Source organism: Eptatretus burgeri, chromosome 10 (genome assembly GCF_056783735.1).
Source record: "Eptatretus burgeri isolate ZD-2024b chromosome 10, Ebu_testis_v1, whole genome shotgun sequence".
NCBI classification, from domain to species: Eukaryota; Metazoa; Chordata; class Myxini; order Myxiniformes; family Myxinidae; genus Eptatretus; species Eptatretus burgeri.
In genome coordinates this window covers 54,409,121-54,436,225 of record NC_140970.1, presented here as the reverse complement: position 1 = coordinate 54,436,225, position 27,105 = coordinate 54,409,121, and the positions used below count along the sequence as shown (strand labels likewise).

Here is a 27,105-nt window from a genome sequence, read left to right as displayed (position 1 = left end):
CGCCCTCCAAATACTGAAGCCACACAAGTCTCCGAGCCCCGATCACATCTGCCCGGAACTTATACTCCATGCTGGCTCTGCATTGAAGTCCTGGTTACACGAATTCCTCTCTTCCTGCTTGCGCCACCTCAAAATCCCCAAAATCTGGAGAAGAGCCCTAGTAGTCGCGATCCCCAAGCCTCATAAGCCACCAGGGGACCCAAAGAGTTATCACCCGATATCTCTCCTTTGTGTCCCCTTCAAAATCCTCGAGCGTCTTATCTATGCCCATGTCAAACCAATTATAGATCCGCTTCTCCCTCGGGAGCAAGCTGGTTTTCGGCGTGGGAAATCTAGCATAGATCAGGTCACTCTTATGACCCAAGACATCGAGGACTTCTTTGAGGCTAAAAAGAAGGCAGGTGCTCTGTTCCTTGATCTCACAGCCGCCTATGACACCGTATGGCACTGCGGCCTCACCTGCAAGCTGCTCCGCCTGCTCCCAGACAGGCACATGGTCCGTATGATCATAGAACTTGTCTACAACTGAAGCTTCACCCTCACCACCGGTAGCGGACAGTGAAGCAGGTTACGACGCCTAAAGAACGGCATCCCACAGGGATCTGTCCTGGCCCCCCTCCTCTTCAATATCTACACCCACGACTTGCCGAACACGGTCTCCGCAAAGTACGCTTATGCGGATGACCTGGCGATCGTATACCCGGCAACGAAGTGGGAAACACTAGAGGGGACTCTGAGCCAGGACATGTCTACTTTATCGACATACCTCCAGAAATGGAGATTGAAGCTCAGCAAAACCAAAACAGCGTCGGCAGCTTTCCATTTGAACAACAGGGAAGCAAAACGTGAGCTAAACGTCAACATCAATGGAAAACCCCTGTCCTTCTGCCCTGAGCCAAAATATCTTGGGGTAACATTGGACAGGTCGCTCACGTACCGCCGACACCTGGAGTCACTACGCAAGAAGTCTCGCAATCTCGCAATCACTACCTGGAGTCACTACTAACATCCCGCGCTGCGCTGCTAAGATGACTGGTGGGCTCCGGCTGGGGTGCGGGTGCTGTCACGTTACGTACAGCAGCCTTAGCCCTGGTGTACTCCACCGCCGAGTACTGTGCGGCCATCTGGTGCCGCAGTGCTCATTCCCACCAGATCGACATTGCCATCAACGGCACCTTGCGTACTGTGACTGGATGCCTGCATCCCACACCAATGGACAACCTTTCCATCCTCGCAGGCATCCAACCCGCTTCACTTCGCCATGAAGAAGCCACTCTATCTCTCACTCGCCGGGCACTGTAGCCAAATCATTTGCTCCATCTCAAGCTCTCTATTTCATCAAATGAGCAGCCCCGGCGACTGAATTTGAGACACCCATTTGTGCCTGCCGCACAGTCATTGCTGAAAAACGCCAACGACCTCAACATCAGTGCGGCCCACTGGGCGGATCACAACTGGAGTGCGGAATGGCGGATGAACTCCACCAGACTCCATGCTTTCATTCCCGACGTCGGTTCCCATACCACCGGAATGCCCTTGCCAAGACTGGCTTGGGTACGACTAAACCGTCTACGTACTGGCGTCGGACGATTCCGCTCAAATATGCACAGATGGGGTGTGGCACCTTCTGCGGCTGGTGAGCGTGTCATGGAGGAACAAACCGCAGACCATGTCATCCTTGGCTGTCCCATATACCGTGCCCCAAGCGGGGCACACAGTCTGCGTGTTTTGGATGACGATACAACCCAATGGCTGCTCGACACCTGCCCCGACATATAGCCCGGGGGCGCTGCCACAGCTGCGGGGTGGTAAAAGGCAAAAACCCTCGGCCCCTGAGCGTGGCGAGAAGAATGAGAATGAAACCAAGATCAAGCTCGAAATGAAGAAGAAGAAGAAGAAGTTTGTTTGAAGTTTAAATAAACCGATTATATCTTCTTATATTGAAGACCCGCATTAAAACCTTGTGAGAGTAGTTGATACTCAGGTTGAAAACATGATTTTGTTAAAATTATTAAATTATCATAATCTAAAAAGTTGGGAGTCAGGAGTATCTTTAAAACCAGGCAGGTTTTTCCACATCCACTTGAACCAACTATGAGACATCTTCATGAATTTGGAAGATTTTTATGTTTGTTAAATTTCATCTTATTTTCCCAAATGGGTAAAAAAATCATTCATTTATATATTTGGAAAACAGGTTATTTAATTTTTTATTGGCTTTTTTAGAAACTATGTTTTCGCCTCAGTTAAGCATGGTGTTGGCGCAGTGGTTAGGGCAGCGGCTTGGAATCCAAAAGGTCCTGAGTTCAAGCCCTGTTGGGCCACTGAATTAATACACCAGGGGGTTGACTCAGTCTGTCATCCTTCCGAGGTCGGCGAAATGAGTACCAGTATACTGGGCCGGTGTATTCCCCGGTTAAAATAAGTGTACCATATCCCTGTGTCGTAAGAGTTGACCAGGGTTGCGTCAGGAAGGGCATCCGGCGTAAAACATGTGCCAAATTACTATCCCGATCATACGGATGATCCGCTGTGGCCACCCCTAACGGGAGCAGCCGAAAGAAGAAGAAGAAGAAGAAGAAGATGTTTTCTCCTCAGTTCAGGTTTAATTTCAAGATAATTCATTATTTTATTCATGCAATATCTTGTGTTGATATATCCCTGAAAATGACAATCGTTAATAATATAAATCATCAATCCATGAAACATTACCGTCATTTGTTCAGTCTCTTCTCTTGGAAGAAAAGGTGTATGATCACCCTCGTACTTAACATTCATTTCTCTTGTTAATCTTGTAAAGTAATTCATTTTTGATGTAATTTTCAAACAGTTATGTTCTTTTTTAGATTTTTTATTTTCATTAATTAGAAGATAATCATAGAATAGACGTTGTTTATTGGCTTCTGACTCTGTGTTTAATTCCACTCTATCACATGCAGGACAATTCTCGAATTTGTCATATGGAGAATCAGGGAATTCAGGAGGGCCAAGATCTCGTATACTAATCATATTTATAATGTAAAACTTTACTTCAAACAAAATTCATCTTCGGTATCATCTCCGGTACTTTCATTGGTGCTTTCACAATCATCTATAAAACTACTTTCATAACTATCATTTGAGCACAAACTCTCGGTATCATAACTGTCTTCTGTTCCAACAAAGATACTATCATCACTCTCATAATCTTCAAAATCTTCAGTTAAATAATGACTCAAATTTAATTAGTAGAAAAAAAACATTACCATCTATATCTATATCCTTTTTTTCATTAACAGATTCAACTCCATTTTTTACATTAAAGGTAATTTTAAAATGGTCCTCAACGATGACTGAACAAAATGTCATTTCACCTGATATATTAACATCCTTTATTTCATCAAGATTTACATCTTTAGAGTTGTTGAAAAAAATACAAATTTCTCCTTGCATATTGCAGATGGTCTTATCTTTTCTTTCGAAAGCTTCATCCATGAGGTTTTTCTTTTTTGATACTTTTTATTGTTTCATTGCTTTTTCTAGTTTTGAATATATTACCAGAAGGAGAGGAGAAACTTTTGTTAGAGCTACTTTAATTGATGTTCTTCCAGATATACTAAAAGACTTCCACTGAAGGAAATTGAAGAACTCAAATTATTCGCCATAATTGTTTTTATCCAATAGTTGTTATATTTATCTTTATTCAATTTTACATCCTCGACATATTTCTCAGTATCTTTTGCAAATGTAGAGATTGATTGAAACTTGTCTTTTGTGTCTTGATACATTGTATTTATTGAGTAAAAAAAAGTTGGTGAATAAAATGGTTTTAATCACAGATTCACCTATTAATTAAATGGAATTTTCATCAAGAAAATTTTAGTTTAAGCAAAGTTTTGCTTTATATGATGAATACAACGTACTGCGATGTTTGTAATCATGAATATAAATGTTATAAAAAAAACACCTTCAAACTAACAAATATACATTCAATCTTTTCAGACAAATATCTCCGTTTGAACAAGAAACAAAACATTGTAATAGATGTAATATTGATATTCTTCAAAAATATATTATAGTAGACAACTTCAATCACGCAAACACAAGAAGAATGAAGAAAGGGAAGTGGCTACTAAATTCTCTATTGAAAACAATGATGGGGCATTTAAAGGACATATAAAAATAAGATTGTTTCGCTTTGAAGACCCTGGACCATCTTCAATCATTGAGGCTGTTGATATGGTTAAACAAAGTACTGAAACTGTAATTAAAAACGCATTAAGTGAAATGAAAACTTGAAAGTTTTATCTCAGTAAAATTGAAAATGGTAAGAGAAGGTAATGAAACTACTCCCAATATGAGGACAAGCTCTCACTTTATCACATCATTTCAAGATTTTGTAAGTTGTGATGGTTTACGATGAACTCCAGAGACAAGAACAAGATGTTGATAACACTGTAGTAGGTAGTAGATTTGCTATTACAAAAATAATCTTTTTAGATCTTAAAATCAGGTCCTCTTAAAGCTTCTTCTAATATTGATTTACCAAAAGAGATAAAACTTCAGAAAGCAGTTGTTAATATTCAAAAGAAGGATAATAAATGTTTTCTCTGGTCTGTTCTTGCTCACTTACATCCCCCACAATGGAAACGTGAAAGGATTGAACATTATAAGAAATACGAGAATACGATAAATGTTAAACATTTAAAGTTTCCAATGTCATTGAGAGATATTTTTAAATTTGAGAAAATGAATTTCAACGTCATCGTCTGCATCATTATCGCTATCTGTGGTGTCTGTGCACGCAAGTTCAACAATTTCCTCATCCGTAAGGTCTTCCCCTGATTATATACATATGAGAGATCTATTTGTTAATGTATATGGATTAACGGATACAAAGAAAGTTCAAATATTAAAAATTTCAAATAACTATAAAAATGATGAAACACATAGTGACCTTCTATGTTATAGTTTTGGGAACAATTCACATTATGCTTACATCAAAAATTTATCAAGACTAATCACCTCACAAGTATTGAACAGAACAAATAAAACATATCCCTGTAAGAGATGTCTCAACTTCTTCCATACGAAAGAACGATTAAGTCAACATTCAAAATACTGCAGTAATCATAAATCAACTGTAATTAATGTACCAAAAGTAGGAAAGAAGATATCATTCAAAGATTACAACAAATCTAACAAACATCCATTTGTGATATATACTGATTTTGAAAGTATCCTTGAAAAGATAGATACTGTTTCTCCAAATCCAAATAAATCATACACAATTAAATATCAAAAACATACTCCTTGTGGTTTCTGTTATTATATAAAATCATCTGTTGGTGATAAATACAAGTTAGAACTTTAAAGAGGAGAAGATGTTTCAAAGGAATTTGTTAGATGATTGAAAAAAGACTGTATAAGATGAAGAGAAATAATGGTTAAAACCTATAAATCAATGTCATTAACAAAGGGAGAGAAAAAGGAATTTAGGAACAAGTGTCTTTCATATTCAGGAGAAAATTGAGGGAGAGGTCAAAGTTAGGGATCATTGTCATCTTACTGGTAAATATAGAGGTCCAGCTCATTCCCGTTGTAATCTTAATTACAAGCCCCCAAACTTTATTCCTGTCTTTCTTCACAACAACGCTCACTATGACACATATCTATTTATAAATTAACTTTCAAAGATATCTGGAGATATTTCTGCCATTCCGAACACAGATCAAAAATACATCTCATTCACAAAAACAATTCATAAATCCCCCAGAACCCATATCAGATTTCTTGACACATTCACGTTTCACAAGATAATAATAAGATTGAAGTCCGGTTCTGGCAAGTCCATCTAACTTAGCATCAAGTTTCTGGCAAGTCCATCTAACTTAGCATCAAATATTAAAAACTTACCGAATCTTAAATCACATTTCTCAAATCAAGAAGAGATTGATCTCTTATCACAAAAGAGAATATATCTGGATGACTATATGGATTCATTTGAGAAGTTTAAAGAAACACAACTTCCTTCAAAGGAAAGTTTCTACAGTAAGTTGAATGAAACTCATATTTCCGATAGAGATTATAGACAAGCTGAAAAGGTTTGGGGGAAGTTTAAAAAAAGAATCTTTGTGAATATCACGATTTGTATCTTAAAACTGATGTATTATTATTGACTGATGTTTGAGACTTTTAGAACAGTCTATCATAATAAAAATTCTTATGGATTAGACCCAGCTCACTATTACACAGCCCCAGGTTAGGCTTGGAGTGCCATGTTAAAAATGACAAAATAGGATTTGGAATTAATCAGTGATATATATGCTTTTAATGAGAGAAGGCTAAAAGAGGAGGAATATCTCAAGTATGTTCCAAGAGATATGCGAAAGCAAATAACAAATATCTTCCTGATTATAATAAGAATGAGGACAACTCTTACCAGATGTTTTGCATCAAAGGAACTTGAGGCAATATTTATCTGCTGGGTTGAGAGTTAGGAAAATTCAAAGGATTTTGAAATTTAAACAGTCATTGGTTTAAGAAGTATATTGATTTTTAATACAAAAAGGAGAACAGAAGCAAAAACAGATTTTGAGAAGGACTTTTATAAATTATTGAATAATTCTGTATTTGGAAAGACTATGGAAAATGCTTAGAATAAACAAAACATAAGACTTGCTACATCTTGGAAACAGGCATCAAAGTTAATTAATGGACCAAGTTTTAAGTGAACGGAGGTGTTTTCAGAAAACTTTTGTGCTATTCATTTGAAAAAAGAGAGTATTGAAATGTATAAACCTATTTATTTAGGAACATCAATTCTTGACTTGTCAAAGTCGTTAATGTATAACTATTACTATAATAATTTAAAACCAAAGTATGAGGATAATGTATCATTGTTATATATGGATACAGATAGTTTTATATTAGAAATTTTATATTAAAGACAAGTGATATATATGAGGATATGATTGATAATATTGATATATATATATATATATATATATATATATATATATATATATACATATATATATATATAGATATATATATATATATATATATATATATATATATATATATATATATATATATATATATATATATATATATATATATATATATATATATATATATATATATATATATATATATATATATATATATATATATATATGATACAAGTAATTATAAGTCAGGTGATGTGTTGTTTTCATCAAAGAATAAAAAGGTTATTGGAAAGTTAAAAGATGAATTGGGTGGGAAGGTAATGAGTGAATTTATAGGATTGAGATGAAAGTCTTATGCTGAGAAGTATATTGATAATAATAAGATTGAAGGGTATGATAATAAACTGAAGGGAATAAAGAAAAATATAATCAAGGAAACAATAAACTTTAAACATTATTGCAACTGTTTAATCTTAAAGGAGAGCCTGGTGTTGGCTTAGTGGTGAGGGTGGCAGCCTGGGATCCTAGGGTTCTGAGTTCAAGCCCCATTGGCCGCTGAATTAAAAAAATACACCAGGAGGTTGACTCAGCTTGTCATCCTTCCGAGGTTGGCAAAATGAGCACCAGTGTACTGGTAAGGGTTACACTGCATCAGCAGCATAGCCGCGTCCCAACCAATGATGCAACCAGCAGCCACAGGCTGCACTCGATAGAGAGAGAGTGAGAGAGTGAGAGAGTGAGAGAGTGAGAGAGTGAGAGAGTGAGAGAGTGAGAGAGTGAGAGAGAGTGAGAGAGAGAGAGAGTGAGAGAGAGTGAGAGTGAGAGACAGAGAGAGTGAGAGAGAGTGAGAGTGAGAGTGAGAGTGAGAGTGAGAGTGAGAGTGAGAGTGAGAGTGAGAGTGAGAGTGAGAGTGAGAGTGAGAGTGAGAGTGAGAGTGAGAGTGAGAGTGAGAGTGAGAGTGAGAGTGAGAGTGAGAGTGAGAGTGAGAGTGAGAGTGAGAGTGAGAGTGAGAGAGAGAGTGAGAGAGAGTGAGAGAGAGTGAGAGACAGTGAGAGACAGTGAGAGACAGTGAGAGACAGTGAGAGACAGTGAGAGAGAGGAGAGAGAGAGAGAGAGAGAGAGGAGAGAGAGAGAGAGGAGAGAGAGAGAGAGGAGAGAGAGAGAGAGAGAGAGAGAGAGAGAGAGAGAGAGAGACCTTAAAGAAGGAAGAGTATAGAAAAATGAATACAATAAGAAGTTATAAACATCAATTATATTCAGAAGAGGTAAATAAGAATGCATTAGTAGCTTTTGATGATAAAATATATATTTTAGAGAATGGAATCAATCGTCTCCCTTATGGTTATAAGTATAATCGTTAAGATATTTAAGTGTTAAGATATTGGGTTGGGGATTCTAACGGGCTACCGCCGTCTTTTACTGATTTATAAATGATAGAACCAAGCAATAACCAAACCAAAGAGTGGAGATGTAATCAGCCTTGGTATCTAAATGGGAAACATAATGAATGTGAGAAATATTAAATAAGTCTTCTTGAAGAAATAACCATGGTAAAAGTAGATCAAACTAGAACTACGTTGTCGATGGCACACCATCGCATATTCCCGCGTGCACTGCTTTGTCCCATTATTGCTAGGTGAAATTTTATCTTGCAAAATGGATTGACTATTCTTTTCTATTTGATGTGCTTTATGACCAAAGACTTACTATGTTTACTAAATCACAAGTCATTGCAAGCATGTCAACATTTCATGAAACATTAATTTAACACTGTCCAGCAATATAGAACTGTGCATCAATTTAATCATAGGAATGAACTGTGTATAATATTAAATATAATTATTCATAATCAATTAGATAAATACTGAAAACCTGTGACTGTTTGTCACTCTTGGGGGCCACATAGGTAAGTTCTTTATAAAAGAATTTACCATGTACTATGGTAAATACACTTAAAAAAAAAAATCAGCCCCCATGACCCCACCCCCTCTGGCCCAGCCCCTAGGGGTCATATCAAAAATCTGACACTGTTGTGCACTTCCCCATACATATATCTACTATGTCCCAAAGTTTCAAGTTCCTATCTCAAACGGTGTAGGAGGAGTTATTTTTACCGCCCTATCCGCTAAGCACCCCCTACCCCCCAAGCACCCTCTGATCATCATGTTTAAAAAAAATATGTTGTTAAATGAAAACTCATGAATATGTTTGATTTAAAAAACTATAAGACAATTTTTTTTTAATCGACCCCCATGACCCCAACCCCTCTGGCCCGGCCCCTAGGGATCATTTGAAAAATCCGAAAGTGTTGTGCACTTCCCCATACATATATCTACTATGTCCCAAAGTTTCAAGTTCCTATTTCAAACGGTGTAGGAGGAGTTACAGGGTAAGACAGTCGGATGTACGGACGGACGGACGGACGGACGGACGGACAGCGGAGACAATCACAATATTCCCGTTTTTCTTCGAAAGTGCGGGAATAACAAATAAGCGGATAAATTTAACGACAAATAAGTTGGAGGATGTAAAGAAAAAAATATATCCTTGAATGGACTGAAAACTTTGATGGTTATTAATTGAACAATGAAAAAACAATTTACTGCAATCTCAAAATGATATGTGGCTCAGGAGGAGGTCAAACAAGAGCATTAAGAGAAGTTTAACATTTTATCGCTTCTCAGCAAAGATACTTAAATCAAGAACCAAGTTCCAAACTATTCCTTGTGGAAATACTCGATGGTAATGAATGTTATAAGAAAATTAAGTTATTCGCTAAAGAAGAACATGGACAAATGAGGGGCCGCGAGGAGGAGTGATGTTAGGGACACATCGGCCATTTTGGAGTTAATGCCATATAGCACTATTTTAACCCTCACCCTATCATCCGAGCCTATCATCATATCATTAAAAAATGTCGCTTACATCACTCCTCCTCGCGGGGCCTCAAATATTCGTTGGTTCGTTCTTTGAGTAGAATGAAAATATGAAAGGACTGTGATTATGTTGGGGGAAGAAGTGCTTTAATCAGTTAGTCTCAATTTTTCATTTGCTTGTATGGGAGGGAAGGGGATAGGTGGGGAGGAAGTGTCTCCCATTTTGAGCTTTTGGGGCTTGGGTCAGATAGTTTTTCCCTTTTCCTTATTCATTTGAATCGGCATCCCAGAAGCAACATTTATCATCTACTAATGCCCTAACAAAATCTTAAAACGTCCGTTTTTCACCGGAATTCGTTCAGACACTTGTAGAGCGCATCCCCAAACCATCTAAAATATAAACATTAATCTCACAGACGCTACGAATAAGCAGTCCCTCAGGAGGACAGGTTACGAGGTGAAGCAGTGAACGGAAAGCATGTGGTGTCCCTTCCAGAGTTGCACGGTTATTTGAATTGAATATATTTTCCTCATGAAAAGTGTGTTTCTGAGCGGATTTGCATGAAAACTATCTTCATTAAACATGTAGCTACACCAGAAGGTCCCAAAAGTGAAAACAGAAATCAACGAGAACTTAAGATAGCCTCATTATATAGCATGGAAATGGATGAAGCCCATGGAAGCTATCCCTTGCTGCAATGCATTACACACAGACAGAAGATATAAACATTCAATTTTCACAAAACTTCATGCAACTGAGTGTTAATCAACCTTCGCAACTATGAAAAGTGAAAACAGAATTTAAATTGAACTTAAAATAACCGCGCGAAACCGTGTTGAAGTCAGCGGACCTCGTGTTTCCCAATAAACAGCACCAGACAGAAGTAATGAGAAACTAGTTGGTCGAATTAAATCTTCTTAATAATCCCTATGACACCCATTATGCATTATAGCCGTTCTTGATACATTTTTATCATAATAGGTTTGAAGGTGATGAAATAAATAAATTGATGATAGTTAAAACTTGGTTTAAAATGAAATATTAAACCTGAAATAAAATGTACTCAAATATGATATGATTCTTTTTAAAGTATGTATCCATTTGGAATCAACATAATTATATTTCTCCTTTGTATGGAAAGGTCACCTGTATATTAAAAGTGTAAACAGGTTGAACTTTGCCAGTATGTTGAATATAAGAAGAATTGCCTATCATTTCATAATTATCTAAAGCAGTGGTTCTCAACCAGGGGGGAATTTCCCTCCTGGGGGGAATTTTAGGGTTTTAGGGGGGAATTCAGACCACAGATTGGCAGACTCAAACTGTTGGAATATTGGTCTTTCTACAAACTACAATTCTACAGATTGTATATAATCTACATGAGCTTACACTTTACTGAATAAGGTGTGATGTCCTGTAGATTATATACAATCTGTAGAATTATAGTTTGTTTTTAATTTAATCTGTGACATTCAATAAAGTTTATTGAATGCAACAGATTAAATTAAAAATAAAGATAAATATTTCACTTTTTTATCTGTCGAAATATTCCATTTATAGTTATCTTTGACTTGTTCTTGTTTTTTATTCACATAATTTGGAGCCCACCATGAGTGTCAAAAAAAAGAGGGTACGATGATTCATATATTCAATATGGATTCACATCCATCATCATCAATGGAGAAGAAAGGCGTCAATGTATTATTTGTAGCAAAGCTTTGTCAAATGATTCTATGAAACCATCAAAGTTGAAGCAACATTTGCAGAATGTTCATCCTCAACACAAGGACACGGACAAAAGCTTTTTTGAACGTCATGGGAATGCTCTCAAAAAAGATGAAGCTGGATTCAACAGGGACATTCCAACAAATGAAGGAAAGGTTATTGAAGCTTCTTGTGTCGTAGCACTGGAGATAGCAAAGCAGAAAAAACCATATACAATTGGGGAAACTTTGATCAAACCTTGCACTCTCAAAATGGTGGAAATTGTGTTGGGAAATGGATTGGAGAAAAAACTTGCAGCAGTTTCACTATTAAACAGTACTGTTCAAAGGAGGATCAGCGACATGGTCGTTGACATCAAGGATCAAGTTGTGCAGGAGATAAAGTCTGCCGCATTTGGCTTATTTTAACTTCAACTTGATGAATCGACTGATGTGGCTTCATGTTCCCAGTTGCTGGTGTTTGCAAGATATGTTCACTCAGGTTCATTTAAAGAGGAGTTTCTCTTTTGTTCTCCTCTTGAAACAACTATCAAGGCCTCAGATATTTTGGAAAAGGTTTCATCTTTCTTTGAATCAGAAAATGCTTTGTGGGATAATGCCTGTGGTGCTGTACAGATAGAGCACCAGCTATGTTGGGGACATAATCTGGATTTCAAGTTTGTGTGAAAAAGTGAGCTCCAAAAGTGAAAGGCATTCATTGTATGATCCATTGTCAGGCACTGGCTTCAAAAACACTTTCAGCTCCACAATAGAAGGTTTTGGATCAAACAATTCAAATTGTGAATTTTGTCAAAGGAATAGCTGTTAGGTTGTTAGGGTCACAACTTTTCAAGCAGTTATGTATTGACATGGATGCAGGCCATCATTTGCTTCTTTTCCACACAAATGTTCGATGACTTTCAAGAGGAAATGTAACTGAGTGAGTATTTGAGTTTAGAGATGAGCTCAAAATTTTTTTTGAAGTTCAGGGTAAGATGAAATTTTTTGCCTGGCTGGATGATGAGGAATGGATCATGCGCCTTGCCTATTTGGTTGATATTTTTGGGCAGCTGAATAAACTGAATCTTCAGATGCAAGGAAGGAATACAAACACCATAAAATTCATGGATTCCTTGAAAGCTTTCATGAGAAAGCTGGAAAATTGGAATGGAAAGGTTAAGATCAAAAATGTTGCAATGTTTAAGAAACTGTCATCAATTCGTGTTGCTGGTGATGAAGACCAAGTGCTTCCAAAATTTGCAAAAAATGAAATTTTGCAGCATTTGACAGCACTGGAAAATAAATTTAGCCAATATTTTCATGAACTCAGTGATGAGGAGTTGGATTTAGTGTGAAATCCATTTAAATTGTCAGTTGATAAAGTTCCTGATGTTTGTCAAGATGAATTTCTGGAGCTGAAGACTGATTCGGAAGTAAGAGATAGGTTCGATGAGAAATCAATCACAGAATTTTGGCCCTTAATGTGCGATTCCTACCCAAAAGTGGCAGAAAGAGCTATCCATGCATTGCTTCCATTTGTGTCGACATATTTTTGTGAGTCAGGCTTTTCAACTCTGCTGCAAATGAAAATGAAGCAACGAAATAGATTGGAGGTTTAAAATGACCTGCGTTGTGCCCTTACAAGCACTCCTCCACGTATCCAAGAATTGGCGAAGAAAAAACAATCACATGTTTCTCATTGACTGTAATCTTCATCAGAATAAAATGAACTCGCATAACCCGCACTCTGCGCGACATGTTGGGGTGGGTGTGTTTGAGAAAGGAACTGATGCAGAGTATCAGTAGTAATTTTACTTTAATGCAGTAAGTGGAATACGATTTCACTGTTTCAGAACTATTTTATTTACTTTTTTTTGTACCATGCACCTCATATGGTCTTTGAGATAATGTAAGCCGAATATCACGTTACTCGAGTGCAGAACAAAGTCGAAGATAGCGCGACACGAAACCACAAACTCGGAAATAATATATGATTACAATTCCCTGGCATTCCATTGAACTTTTTGTTTTGTGAAGTATGCTTCAGTAACCTTAGTCTGTTAAGTAATTAGTTATGAATATATAAAAAAACCTACTTTTATTCAAGTTTTAAAATCCATCAACATTTTCTATTGCTATTGAATTTGTAAAACTCCTCTATAAAATAATCCAAGTAAATGTATATGTACTAATTTAGAAAAAACAAAAGATTTTCAATATTATATGCATATTATTTGGAATGCAATTTTTGAGTCAGACAATCTTGGAAAGGGGGTAATGACATTCTGACATATGATGAAAAGGGTGCATGGGCAAAAAAGGTTGAGAACCACGAATCTAAAGGAATTTCTTATATAAGACACAAACAAGTTGGAATGTGGATTTAAGAAGGTATCCAGATGTATTCACGCAGCTCTAGTCGCTTCAAGATAATATATCTTCCCAGTTTCGGGATGGAAACTGTTTTAATGACCATTAGAGTTGGCGTTTGACGTCGTTCTATCATTCTGTGTGTTTTTTTTGTATTAAGAAAGGATTAACATGTCTGGATTTGAAATATGTTACAACCATTCAACCAGGTCAAGCTGGGGCTGCATGGAGACCCGAAGATAAGCTTCGCCTAGAAGATGTCAAGACCACACAAACTGGCGCCAGTACCAGAAATGATAACAAACTATGTCTTACTGAAAACTATAAAAAGACTAAGATTCTCCATTTGTATTTGAGATTTCTGGAATGCGTTTGTCTGTTCAGAACCTCCTATGCACGCATATTAAATGTGTCTTGTATGGGAATAAATGTTCTAAATTGTACTGAAGTTGTGTAACTGTATCTACACCGTCCGATGCTTCCTTATAGGCCATTCGAACAATCGGTCATTTTGCACTTGATGACCCTGTAACCTTGACCTCAAGGCGAAAATGCGAAAAAGGGCTCAGACGATCTATAGAGAGCAACTAGTATTATCATCGTGTCAAGTTAGAACTCAATCGGCCGAAACATCTAGGAGGAGATAGAAAAATAAAAATTGTTGACAGACAGAGACAGACAGATGGATGGATCTGAGGACATCGAACGGTTATATTAGGTCAGCGAGCTGACCTAAAAACGAGTTTGGAACATTTCTACACAAGCATTTATTACAGGCAGGCGAGGAAAAATATGTGGCACAATTAATAGATTTATTGTTGTATGTAAGCAGGGATAGCAATGAATTAGTGTGGTGCGACAACAAGGCAAGCAACTTACGAAAGCAGATACAGAGCAGACTTATCCCGATATAATTCTTATAAACTCTTAACTTAAGCGAGGACAGGTGTCATGACACACACACACATACACACGCACGCACGCACGCACGCACGCCAGCATGCACGCACACACACACACACACACACACACACACACACACACACACACACACACACACACACACACACTTCTCCTTTCATCAATAGATGTAAAAATCTCGTATAATTTCTCTTGTGGCCCCAGAACCAAAGAAAAAATATATTTATAACGGCACTCACAGCCTACACAACTCCCATTCCCACCCCCCTACTCCTCTCAAACATGATTAAGAGTAAATATCATTTTAAACTTGCCCTGTGCATCGTCAAGCCCCAGATATGACCTTCCCATCAATGATAAGAAGCACAAAGTTTTGGGTAAAATGTGCACGTCTACAAATCTTCAGGCCTTTCATGGACCCATATCGTCAAGAGCTTTTGCAGTATGAGAGGAAAGATATCAACTTTTTGGATGAGTTGATCAGAAAGTTCTACAAATCTTTCATTGTGCAGAGGGCACAATCCTTTCTCACAGGTACATTTCCAAGTGTTTTCGGATTCTTTAAAAACGTTGTGAGCCATTTCATGGTACAATCCTAATGTGATATGCATGATATACTTCTCGGCCGCCCAGATGGGCCTCATTACTTGGGGTTTCTGTGCACAAGCACACAGAAATCTAGGGCTGATTACGTAATTTTGACAGTAGCGTATTATAATTTGATTTATATAATTATTATTGACAGAGGGTAAATCGACAATTGACTGACAGTTGGGTAATGGGGTCACATGTAGAGAAAACAATTAAGCAAAGGATGAACAGGAAATGAGGAAAGAGTAAACCCAACAACCTGCAAGTGGGAGGATTAAGTGAGGATAGGGGTATTGGAGGTTGAAAACATCATCATTCTCTTACATCATCATGAGATGCTGCACTGCTTTCCAAGGTCATTGTGCAAAGTGTTTCTTTCAGTTCTTTTTCCATCTGGACAAAAAATAAATTAACAGCATTTGCAATATGTCCATTTTATCGTCATTACTAACCAATAATAAAAACAAATGGAAAAACAAATGGAAAAGAAATGGAACCTTTCAACTGGTTTGGATAATGGTTGGGAGTGCATGAAATGTATGTTCTGGGAGGTTTAAAGTTAGTTATGGTCATGAAACTCAAAACATACTGGTTATTTAACAAACTTTTAAATGACCAGTTTTAGTTTATTTTTGTCCATTTTTGGAAATTGACCACATGGTCAAGGAGGAGCTTGTACATCAATTACATGCAAGAAAATGACATTGGTGTACTTTAACATCTTAAGATGAATCACCACTGCAATGGCTTTCAAGCAACCGTAATATCTTTGAAAATTCCAACAAGGCATTCAAATAAGGCAAAAACGAAAGCAAAAAGGAGATACAGTACAATAGTACTGATCGTTTAGAGAAAATTAAACCCGAGGGCAACAAAACAATGATGGGTTGCACAACTGGCTGATTTTGATTTTGAGGTTGTGTACAAAACAAGGAGGACAAACACCAATGTTGATTCCCTATCCCGTATCCCTTGTTCAATGGAAGAACCAGAACTCGACTTGCAGGAAGTCATGGTGACCATGGATGAGGTCAAAGAAACATTCTGGCCAAGCATGGATGTATATAATAATCTGCTGACCATCAGTGAACAGGAGGTGTTCTGTGGCATGATTGAAGGGTCACCGGGCACAGGTTACACTCGTGAAGAAGTTGCCTCCTTGCAGAGTGAAGACGGGTCATTGTCCAAAATACATTACTATCTGAAGCACCATATGAAACCTTGTCGAAATGTGAGGCAACAGCAGTCCATAGTGGTATGGGAACAGATCGGTCAATTCGACAGATTTCAACTTGATGTAGTACTGTACAGTGTACAGGACAATTCAGGATCCAAGTGATGGGGTGGAATACAGACACCAGGCGTTACCTCAAGTGTTGCATAAAGCCACGTTCCAAGCAAAGCATAACCATGCCGGACATTTTTGGGACCGTCAAACACTTGAATCGATGAGCAGAAGCTATTACTGTCCATCCATGACTGCGGATGTTCAACAATGGACTTTGGAGTGCAAACGATGTGCGTTGGCCAACGATGCTCTTCCACCATTTCATACCCCAGTAGTATACATGGAGTTCACTGCACCATCAGCAGCATTTACAATGGATTTTACCCTTCTTGAGCAGACATCAGATGGGAACGAAAATGTGCTTGTGCTGACTACTATCTTTGCTAAGTTTTGTGTGGCCGTTCAAACCCGTGACCAGTCATCCAAGAACATGGCCACACCTTTGGTAAAGAACTGGATTTCCTACTTCTGCTGTCATGGATGTTTGCACTCGGACAAAGGGAAATGTTTTGAGGCTGCTATAATATCCGGCTTGTGTCGATGTAATTTCATTGAAAAAAGCAGGACATCACCATACCACTTCCAGGACATACCATACCACCACAGACATGTCCATTGTCAAGGATGACAGAGAACAACCCACCAAAGGACTCTGGGATGGCCAGTTCATGGATTTCCTTACTTGGGTAATTTGGGGGACAAAGTCAGCATAAGTAGGGTAGAGTGTGGGAGTAAATTATATCCCATAGTATATCCTGTCGATGATGGTCCATTATGGGGATATTTGCTAAAATTATCTACTGATTATTGTCAAATTCAATATTTTGAGATATTGTAATTCATTTCCCATTCATTAGGATTTAACAAGCGATTTATGATAGTCTACAGATATAATTTGATGCGACTCTGAGTGGTCACATGATGCAGAAGTTGTTTTTGTTTGGTGATGGTTGGTTTATTTTTAACGTGTCATTTTGCGGCTGATTTGGCACGGTTAATGTGAGTATCAGAATCTTTTTGCTCTCCTTATTCTTGATATTTCCTCTTATCTATTGCCTATGGCTATTGCCTATTGCCTATCTATCTTATCTATTGCCTATTTCCATGTGCCCAGAATAAACTGTAACCCTGAGACTTCACTCTGAACTGCGAGCATATTTCTCTGGCGACACAAAGAAACCGTGGGGGATTCTTGTCTTCTGGGAGTAATTTGGAGGTCCTCATTGGATTATGGCAATGCCACGAAGGATGTGCCTCAGCGATTGTTTGGCGCTCATCTGACGGCCCTTGTTGGTAGAATAGGTTGAAATGAGAGACGATGGAGGATCACGTTCACTTGCAAGTGGATTTTGGACCTTTTTTGGCTGCCACAAAGGCGTGCGTCTGTTATTTCCTGGGGCGAGCCAATTGTGGTCGATATTGGTGATGATCACGAGCAGAATAATTGCCTTGAGGGAGGTCAATGGCAAAATGGTGAGGAAAGTTTGCATGAGGGCAAATGCACCAAAGGCCAGTGTGTTTGGTGTTTCTGCCTGGGTTTCTGTTGTTGTTGTCTGGGGACTCCAGCCACAGCCAGTCCTCCTGACACACACGTCTCTTCAACCCCTGGTTGCATGTTGTTCCTCCTACCAAGATCTTTCAAATACTTTTGCTGTTCCCTTACCATTGCTTTCCCCAACTGAAACCTTGCTTCAAAAGCTGGCTATCTGTAACACACCACAGCTAAGTGAATCGCTCCTACCATCTCATTTTCCCCTCGATTCCTCTCATTAAAATATTTTTTTCACCAGAGCTTTACTAATTCTGAATCGTAGTGAGATTATCGATGGTCTGAGTACGTGTTATAATTCATAATCAAGTACAATAAATGCGTTAACAATGAATAATTGTTGCAGGTTGTTATTAGTCATCCAGTCGAATTAAAACAGTAAAAGTTTATAATTTAAAAAGCTGGACTTACTAGACGGTAAAGCCAACGTTTCAGCGAGCATCCACCCGCCTTGAGCATGGCAGATGCTAAAGTGCAGAAGAAGCTTGAGCATCTCCATGTTACCTCAGCCGTTGGTAAGGTGAGTTGGTCTGTAGACCACACAGGAGGGGAAACTATGTGAAAATAAGAACATCAGGAGTGCTTTTTGCAAGTACGGTTACCCTGGATGGTTTTTTTTAAAAACTGGAAGTAGCAAACACAACATCACATCGAGTGAACACCAGGACACACCTCAAGAAAATATGACGAGTGACCATTCCATATGTGGCTGGGCTCTCTGAGAAAGTGAGAAGATCCTTCTCCAAGTTTGACATGGTTACAACATATCAATCCTGGAGAATTCTGTGCAACCAGTTAGTTCATGTTAAGGACAAGATCTGGAAGGATAGGAAACACGACTTGGTATACATAATCAGATGTGGAGACCCATCATGCACTGAGACCTATATTGGAGAAACTCGGCAAATCTTTAAGGCCCGTAAGAACCAACATCGTCATCCAGCTTATGAAGAGGCCTTGAACTCTTCTGTGTATACGAAGTTCGACCTGCATGGTCACAGCTTTGATAATAGTCATGGTCATATTCCACAGAGAAAAAGTCATTTGCCCGAGGGGTAAAGGAATCCATTTGGGAAAAAGTTGAATCACCATCTCTCAACAGAAATGGCGGTTTGCGATTTCATCTGTCACATATGTGGGACAAAGATATAACATTTCTTCCATGGCACTTGCAATTGTCACATGATGCCCGGATTGGTCTACAGACCAACTCACCTTACCAACGGCCGAGGTCACGTGGCGATGCGCAAGCTTCTTCTTTACTTTAACATCTGCCGTGACGAGGGCGGGTGGATACTCACAGAAACGTTGGCTTTACCGACTAGTAAGTCCAGCTATTTAAATCTTAAACTTTTACTGCAATGAATAATTGTGTTGTCAATGGACATGTGTTTTTAACTGTAAGTGTGTCGCTGCAGTCCTACAAACAGTCTCTGTTCTGTTTGTGCATTTTGATTTTAAATTCAACTAATGAGACAGGAATTACTCGGGCAACTGTATGTGCCTGTCTTCAGACCATTTTGGTTCATTCCAGCTCGGTTCAAAGAGCTCTACCCCGGGGTAAGTTAAGTTTCACTGGACTCAGGGATGTGACAAACACAACATGGTGTCTTAGCATGGCACCTTGTTTATCATACCTTTGAAGGGCAACTACGTATTTGAATCGATACACCAATGTTTGCAATATTCCTCATTTGAATGCTTTTCATGCAAAATGATGATACTTACCTTTACTGATATCATCGCCAGACTCTTTTCTTTCTGTGCTTGTAACTCTGCAGTGGCACTGTCGAGACGAGCTTGCAGAGCCTGTTCAGCATGCTTCCTCCTTTCCTCTCCACAAATAACCTCTAGATTTGATGCCAGGTTATTCCAGTTCAAATCCTTCAGCAGGTTGTTGAGGAATGTCTCAAGAATGTTTATGTTATTGACAACAACACACATCTGCACAATAAGAACAAAAGATCTAGAAGTTACTCAACTCAAAGTGATAATGTAATCCCCCCAAAAAGAACTTATTCCAGCTTAACTTAAATTAATAAGGTATATGAAGGGGAGAGACTGTGATTATAGAAATATTAAGATGAGAAAAGCAACATTCCATGTAAAATGGGCTAATGCCCCCTGCCTATATTCATCTTTATAAACCATCTGTTCAGAAGACATCTTTCACAAAACACCCCAAAGCTTACCCAACTACTCATATATTTAGAAATTGAACCTCTAGTCCAGGGCCCTGTGTAGGTCATGTGTGCAATGCTTGTTAAAAATGGGGAACATTAATGTTACTGTTCTTTTCATCATACAATGAAAAAACATGCATGTTGGTATTTCTTTTGTTACAGCTCCTGATTGTTAAAATCAAAGAGTGTGGCCATGATGCCCTCCAGGGCTCTAAATATGCATAGTATTACCTGTAAAGGTGTTGAATAGGTCAATTGTAGGATCATAACAGATGTTTGGTGCCTCAAAAAGTTATTTATATACATATTTTAAGGAAACAATATCTTCTCCTTCTCTTCCCTTTAAGGCGCTGTCACACCTTGATGATTTAGCCAGAAATGGCAACGTATAAGAATGTATGTAAAACGTTTGCGTATGCTGAATTTTTGATGTTTTTTATCTTGCCAAAACGAAGTTTTTGCAAGATATGTTAGTTAGCTTGTATGTTTGTTTTTTTTGTTTGTCTGTAATCACGAATAAAAAATTCTGCAGAGCACAGTTATCATTGGAAATTTTTGTAACTTCGCATATCAGAGGCCTATAGAGGCCCCTTTCAGCGCATAAAATTTTGAAGGTCAAGGTCAAAGATCAAGGTCACTTTGTCGCAAATCGAAACCCTTATTTTTTGAGTAATTTTGATCGGATTGTCTTCAAACTTCATGGGAAGATAGTTCATGGTCTGGCGCTCAGCTGATTAATTTTTGGTGGCGATTGGCCTTGACCTTCATGGTTCGTGCCTAAGGTCAAATATATTTGACCCCAAGGTCAAATTTTCAAGTTTTAGGAACCATATCGTGTAGTACCTCAAATTGAACACCTCGATGAGTGCTTTCTAGATATGTCAAGCTTGATACATTATGACGTCATTTGGTGACGTTATGAGGCAAACGCATATTTTTCATGGTTACTCTGTAGAACGATTCTCATCGAAATCTCTCGTAGGCAGATATTCCTCAAGGAGTCGCTCCTGGTGGATAACAGCTCTGTTCACCTCAGTGTGATCTTAATGGAGTCACACGTGGTCACCTTTTGGCAAGATATGGGTCACCCTGCGGGTGACATTGGTTTTTTTAAGTTTTGGTCGAATTCATAACGTGTTGGTCGTATGCATAACGTATTAGTAACGGGCACAGAACGTTTCGTTGTCTTATAGATAACTTATACCAACGAATGCTTAGCCTGTTGTCGGCGTTCACAACCTATGCCCAACGATAGTTTAACTTAGGCATAGCATGCTGCACGTATCGCCGACGAACTTGTGGCGTAGCCTGTTAAAAACCTGCCGCATGCCGATTTAAATCATAACTGCCTGAAAATTGAAAGTGTCAACCACGCAGTCACACCTTGACGATTTAACCAGCGTATGCCGACCTATGAAAAATTTGCTGAACCAAGCTGGCACACGTCGAATACGGTATGGTTAAGTTGTGTATACATTAAGAGCACGCTGAAAAACGATGAAGTACGCTGTCATATTTCGTGGTACGTCTCGTACGTCGTGAAATTTGAAGCATGCTGAAAGTTTTATGACGTACTCGCCGTATGGCTCACACGTTCCGCTATGCTGGGAATAAGTTGTAGGCACGTTACGCGATCGTTGACACACGTCGACACAAGTTCCTTGTAAGTTACTCATAAGTCGAAACATGTCGAGGTAATGTTTAGCATACCCGAAACTTATTTTCTCCGTCAAGGCACATTTTCTTTTTTTCTCCTTGGCTCCGTGAAGGGACGTGACGAAATATCTGAAGTTGTTGTTGTTGTTGTTGTTGTTGTTGTTGTTTTAGTCTATCACTAATTATAAAATATATTCGGACATTTGCTTTTAAGTTTCGACGTCGACGTGACAATATCCTCAAACAGAAAATATTCACAGAGGAGGAACTAAGAATAAGACATGAGCAAACTGAAGAGGCAATCGGATGTGACATAACGGCACGTGACGACATATCGGAAGTTATTGTTGTTGTTTTTTTTTTAAAACGCTGCCAATACGCCATGATACGGTAGCTGTAAATTAGAAACACGTTCAGTAAGTTCTGTGGTCGTCCGGAAAAAGTCAATCAAATACGTCTAGATACGTCAATATGCGTTGGAGGTACGTTACACACAGGTTCAAAGCACGTTACTCATAGGTTAGAAATAAATTTGGGTACGCTAAGCATTACCTCGACGTGTTTCGACTTATGAGTAACTTACAAGTAACATGCCTTGACGTGTGTCAACGATCGCATAACGTTCCTCGACGTGTGTCAATGATCGTGTAACGTGCCTACAACATGTTACTCATAGGTTATAAATAAGTTTCGGGTACGCTAATCATTACCTCGACGTGTTTCGACTTTTGAGTAACTTACAAGTAACGTGTGTCGACGTGTGTCAACGATCGCATAACGTGCCTACAACTTATGGCCAGCGTAGCGGAACATGTGAGTCATACGCTGGCATACGTCGCAAAAATTTCAAGCATGCTAAAATTTGAGGACAACCGCAAAGTACAACGATGAAAGCCAGCGTACTACGACGTATAGCAGTGTTTTTCAGCGTGCTCTTAACATATACAAAACTTACCCATAATGTATTCGACGTGTACCAGCGTTTTAGACAATTTTTTCATAAGTCGGCATACGCTGGCTAAATCGTCAAGGTGTGACAGTGCCTTTATAAGGGGTGAGGTCCAACGGTGTCAAGCTGATGCCCTGCCTCAGCCACAATACTTCACTTCCCCCTGTCCTCAGCCATCTATCTCCACTCTCCATCCACCCCCACCTGATTGATATCCCTTGAAAAGGCAACAATATCAAAGTTTAAAATTTTAGAAGTACATTAATAAACGATGTAAGTAAGAGAAATCAGAGGTTGGAACATTTGGTTTAACATCAATTTTTTTCCAAACCACATCACAAGAACGTTCCACATACATTTGCATCCAATGCAGTTTTTTTGATAATAGGTGTCCACATAAACATGCACACAATCATATTTTCCATCATATAATTTATGTACAAATACACAGTTTCAGCCACGCCATGTTTGAGCAGTCATATGCAAGCTATTCACTGTCATCATCAAATGTGTCTTTGTCCATATAGTCCTCTATGATAGTGTTGAAGCATGCATCAACATCTGCATCATGGTCTCTTCAACATCTGCAACTTCAGTTATCCCTACACAGACCTCCTGTGGCTGAGCAGCTTGCATGACAATAAGCCAACGAGGTATTACCCAAACATTAAATTTATCCTGGAATCCACACATTACGCAAATAACTAATTCTGCCTCTCAGAAACTAGGAGTGCTGTTCAGATGTCGAAGATTCTTCTCCTCCGAACAGTTGCTCCAACTATATAAAGGATTGATTTGTCCTTGTATAGAGTACTGCTTTCACATCTGCAGAGGTTCTGGCTCCACATACTTACTGGACAGAATTGAATACAAAGTTATTCGACTTATCAGCTCTCCCAATCTGACCTCAAAACTCGACCCACTCAAATGATGCCACAAAGTTGGCTCTCTTTCTCTTTTCTATAGATATTACTTCGGTTTATTCTTCCGAGAACTTGCTGATTGTGTACCTCTGCCATTAGCGAGACCACAAAATACTCAACAAGCCACTACACCATATGATTATTGTGGCCATTGGCAACTCAAGGGTGGGCCGTTATGATGTTTGTTTCTTCCCCTCCACTGCCAAACTCTGGTACTCTTTGCCTTCTCATGTCTTCCCAAACACTTATGACCTTCCTTTTCTTAAAAAGCAGATTTTTTTTACTTCCTCAAAAACTCTTCGACTATTCTCCCTTTCTTCACTTCTCTATCCATGCAGTTCTTTGATTTAAGGCCTGGCCTCAATGAAGACTCATAGTCCATGACTAGAGCCTTTAACATAGAAAAAAAATAATTATTGAATGCTTCAGTAGCCATGGGCAGATGTTACCTAATTTGCCAGTAGTTGCTGTCACCACATATGAACATGGTAATTGATGGTTTCAGGACCATTGCTGAAGACCACTGTTTAGATCCAGGGAAAGCTACCATCTGAACATGAAGCGTTGTTTGCAATGGCGGAAGCGATGCCTTAGAAGGCTGATTGTGATAGAATTTGTGTTTGGCCATTTACATGATGACGGTGATAGTTGACCAGGACAAGAAGTCTTCTCGAGACAGGTAAATTGTTCTATGGGCATCGACCCATAAGAAGTTTGACAGAGACAGAATCAAGTCCTCCAGTCGCATTCTTCTTGAGTCAAGAAGTGCGAGATGTTTGTCTGCATATTCCTTCTACAGTTTCTTTACAGTTTGCACAGCTTTCTCCACCTCTCGGTTAGAGTGTGGAGAGTAAGGCCAAGCAGTGAAGCACTCAATTACATCGTCAGAAAATAATTTTGTTAATTCTTCCAATGAGTAGTGGGGACTGTTGTCATTCCAGATAATTCTGGAAATGCCATTTCTGCTGAAGTGTGATCTCAGTGTTTCGATTGTGGTTTGGCTGCAAAGATCTTTGAGTTTGTCCACCTCTATGAATTTTGATCAGAAGTTCAGTCATCAAATACTTCTTCGATTCAAACTCAAAGATGTCTGTACTCACCAACATGAAAGGTCAGTCTGGGGTTGAGGCCGATTCAAGTGCTTCAGGTGGCAGTATATTCTGGAATTCTGCACATTTTGAGCAATGACTGATGATACCTGCAGTATCCGAGTTCATAGCAGGTCGATACAGCACTTCACACGCATGTTGTTTGCATTTTAACACATCCAAGTGTGATTCATGTCGGAGTTTCAGCATTGGTCATTGAAGAATGGGGGGTACAACAATCGGCATGCCTTATAAATGGTCCTATGAGCTGCAATGGCCACTGTAAGTTCATGCCTGGAATCCAACACTGGCCATATTGCAGATTGCGAACTTAGAATGCCCTGAAAGTATTCTGAAAGTGGCCCATGTCACCCATCTCATAGCATTCTTATAGCCTCATTTTCAGAAACCTTATTCATAACTTTTCAATTGTTGTTTTGATCATTTTTAGACAAACTACCAAGATCTCACGATTTTATAATACAGTACTGTAGTTTTATGAAATGTATTTGTAAATACTGCTTACTGCACAATTCCATGTATTGCTTATTTACAATGCAACTGAAGACTAGAAGGGCACTCTTCGACGTCGAGACATCGCCAGATATGCCTCTGCCCACATTATTACAGCATTGTACATACTTGAACCAAGTTTCATTTCAATCCTTGATTCCAGATTCAAAATATTCAATAATTATGGCTGGCAGACCATGTGTTCGACCAGGTTGAAATTTAAAATATGTATTCCATATGATTGCTAGATCATAACTGTGACATATCACATCAATTGATGAAGCAGTTCACAAGAAATTTTTTTTTTAAAGCTTCTCCTTCAAACCAATATGGCTGCCAGAACATGTGACCTATTAATCATTCACAAACACCCTGGTATTCCCAAGGCTTGGGGAACATGTGGGTGAAGCTTCCCCTCGATCTAGCAAGCCGTTCTGGAGAAAGGGATTTTTAAAGGTTTATTCCTAAAAAAAAATCATAGCTGCCAAACCATGAGACCGATGACCTCATAGGTGGAGAACTGCGTGTTCCTTTTGAATAGGCGATCATACCTGGAAAGTTTCGCCTCTATCTGCAAAGCCGTTTTGGAATAGAAGATGTTTGAAGGTTTTTATGTTAAAAACAATACGTCTGCCGAACCACGTGACTGATGATGTCATCATTTTTTTCCCCCAATACAATATAGCCCTAGACGACCCTCAAAGATTTTCATACTAATTGGATAAAGTTTTCCAACGTATGCAATTATGACATCATAATGAAGCCACCTATGACATCATCAAAGAAATCACCCTCCTTTCCTGTGGGGAGAACTTTAAATGTGCCAAATTTCAATTTTTTCCAGAGTGGTTTTGGAGATAGAGGTCCAAAGTTTTCTCTTTTTTTCAACATGACTGCCACACCACGTGACTTATGATGTCATAATTATCATTAAAACATTCTACAGGAGTAGGCGCACCTATGGTGAAAACTTTGTGTCAATCGGATAAGCAGTTACAGAGAAAACAGAGAAAGTTAGCATTGACATACGTACGTACGTACGGACGGAAGGACGACCCAAAAATATAACGCCACCGGCGACTTCATCAGCAGAGGCATAATAATAAAACCATATGTACATCAAGCTGAAAATTAGTATGTATGACTTAACAGCATTCTTTGCAAACATATTGGAGCCAGTGGTTCTTTGAAGATCTCTTCCAGAGGTTTGTGATCATTGGAGACTAACCAATGGCACTTTTTGCAGGCATGCACGATAGACAACATTTCCTTTTCAATTTGCACATAGTGTGTTTCGACATTACTTAACAAATGGGAACTGTATGACACAGGCTGGCCTTCCTGCACAATGATCGATGACCTCGACTGGACCATTATGAATTGCATCACATTGAATCTCCAATAGTTTGTTGACATCTTAATATTTCAAGACAAGAGTCTTGTTAGGTGTATGGGATAAAGGGTAGTAATTAAAATGTAAGGCCTTAGCATGGATTGTGTGCTTGTGAAGGATATATCATTTTCACCTGCACCAACAATGCGTGTTTAGGTTATGATTTCCT

The 27,105-nt window shown here is 38.8% G+C and overlaps 1 protein-coding gene and 2 long non-coding RNA genes across 3 annotated transcripts in view; 2 read left to right on the top strand and 1 right to left on the bottom strand.

The window, feature by feature from the left end:
- LOC147018602 (uncharacterized) overlaps positions 1-14,590 on the top strand; it is a 122,970-nt gene extending 108,380 nt beyond the window's left edge. Inside the window, exon 3 of the long non-coding RNA XR_015062466.1 lies at positions 14,092-14,590. This is a non-coding gene — a long non-coding RNA (uncharacterized LOC147018602). The remainder of the gene's footprint in view (positions 1-14,091) is intronic.
- LOC147018600 (BAI1-associated protein 3-like) overlaps positions 1-27,105 on the bottom strand; it is a 315,606-nt gene that overhangs the window by 121,397 nt on the left and 167,104 nt on the right. Inside the window, 2 exon segments of the mRNA XM_085898430.1 lie at positions 15,719-15,787; positions 19,960-20,175. Coding sequence (XP_085754556.1) covers positions 15,719-15,787; positions 19,960-20,175 — 285 coding nt within the window.
- The window catches only part of LOC147018601 (uncharacterized), an 89,150-nt gene continuing 81,554 nt past the window's right edge, over positions 19,510-27,105 (top strand). Inside the window, exon 1 of the long non-coding RNA XR_015062465.1 lies at positions 19,510-19,555. This is a non-coding gene — a long non-coding RNA (uncharacterized LOC147018601). The remainder of the gene's footprint in view (positions 19,556-27,105) is intronic.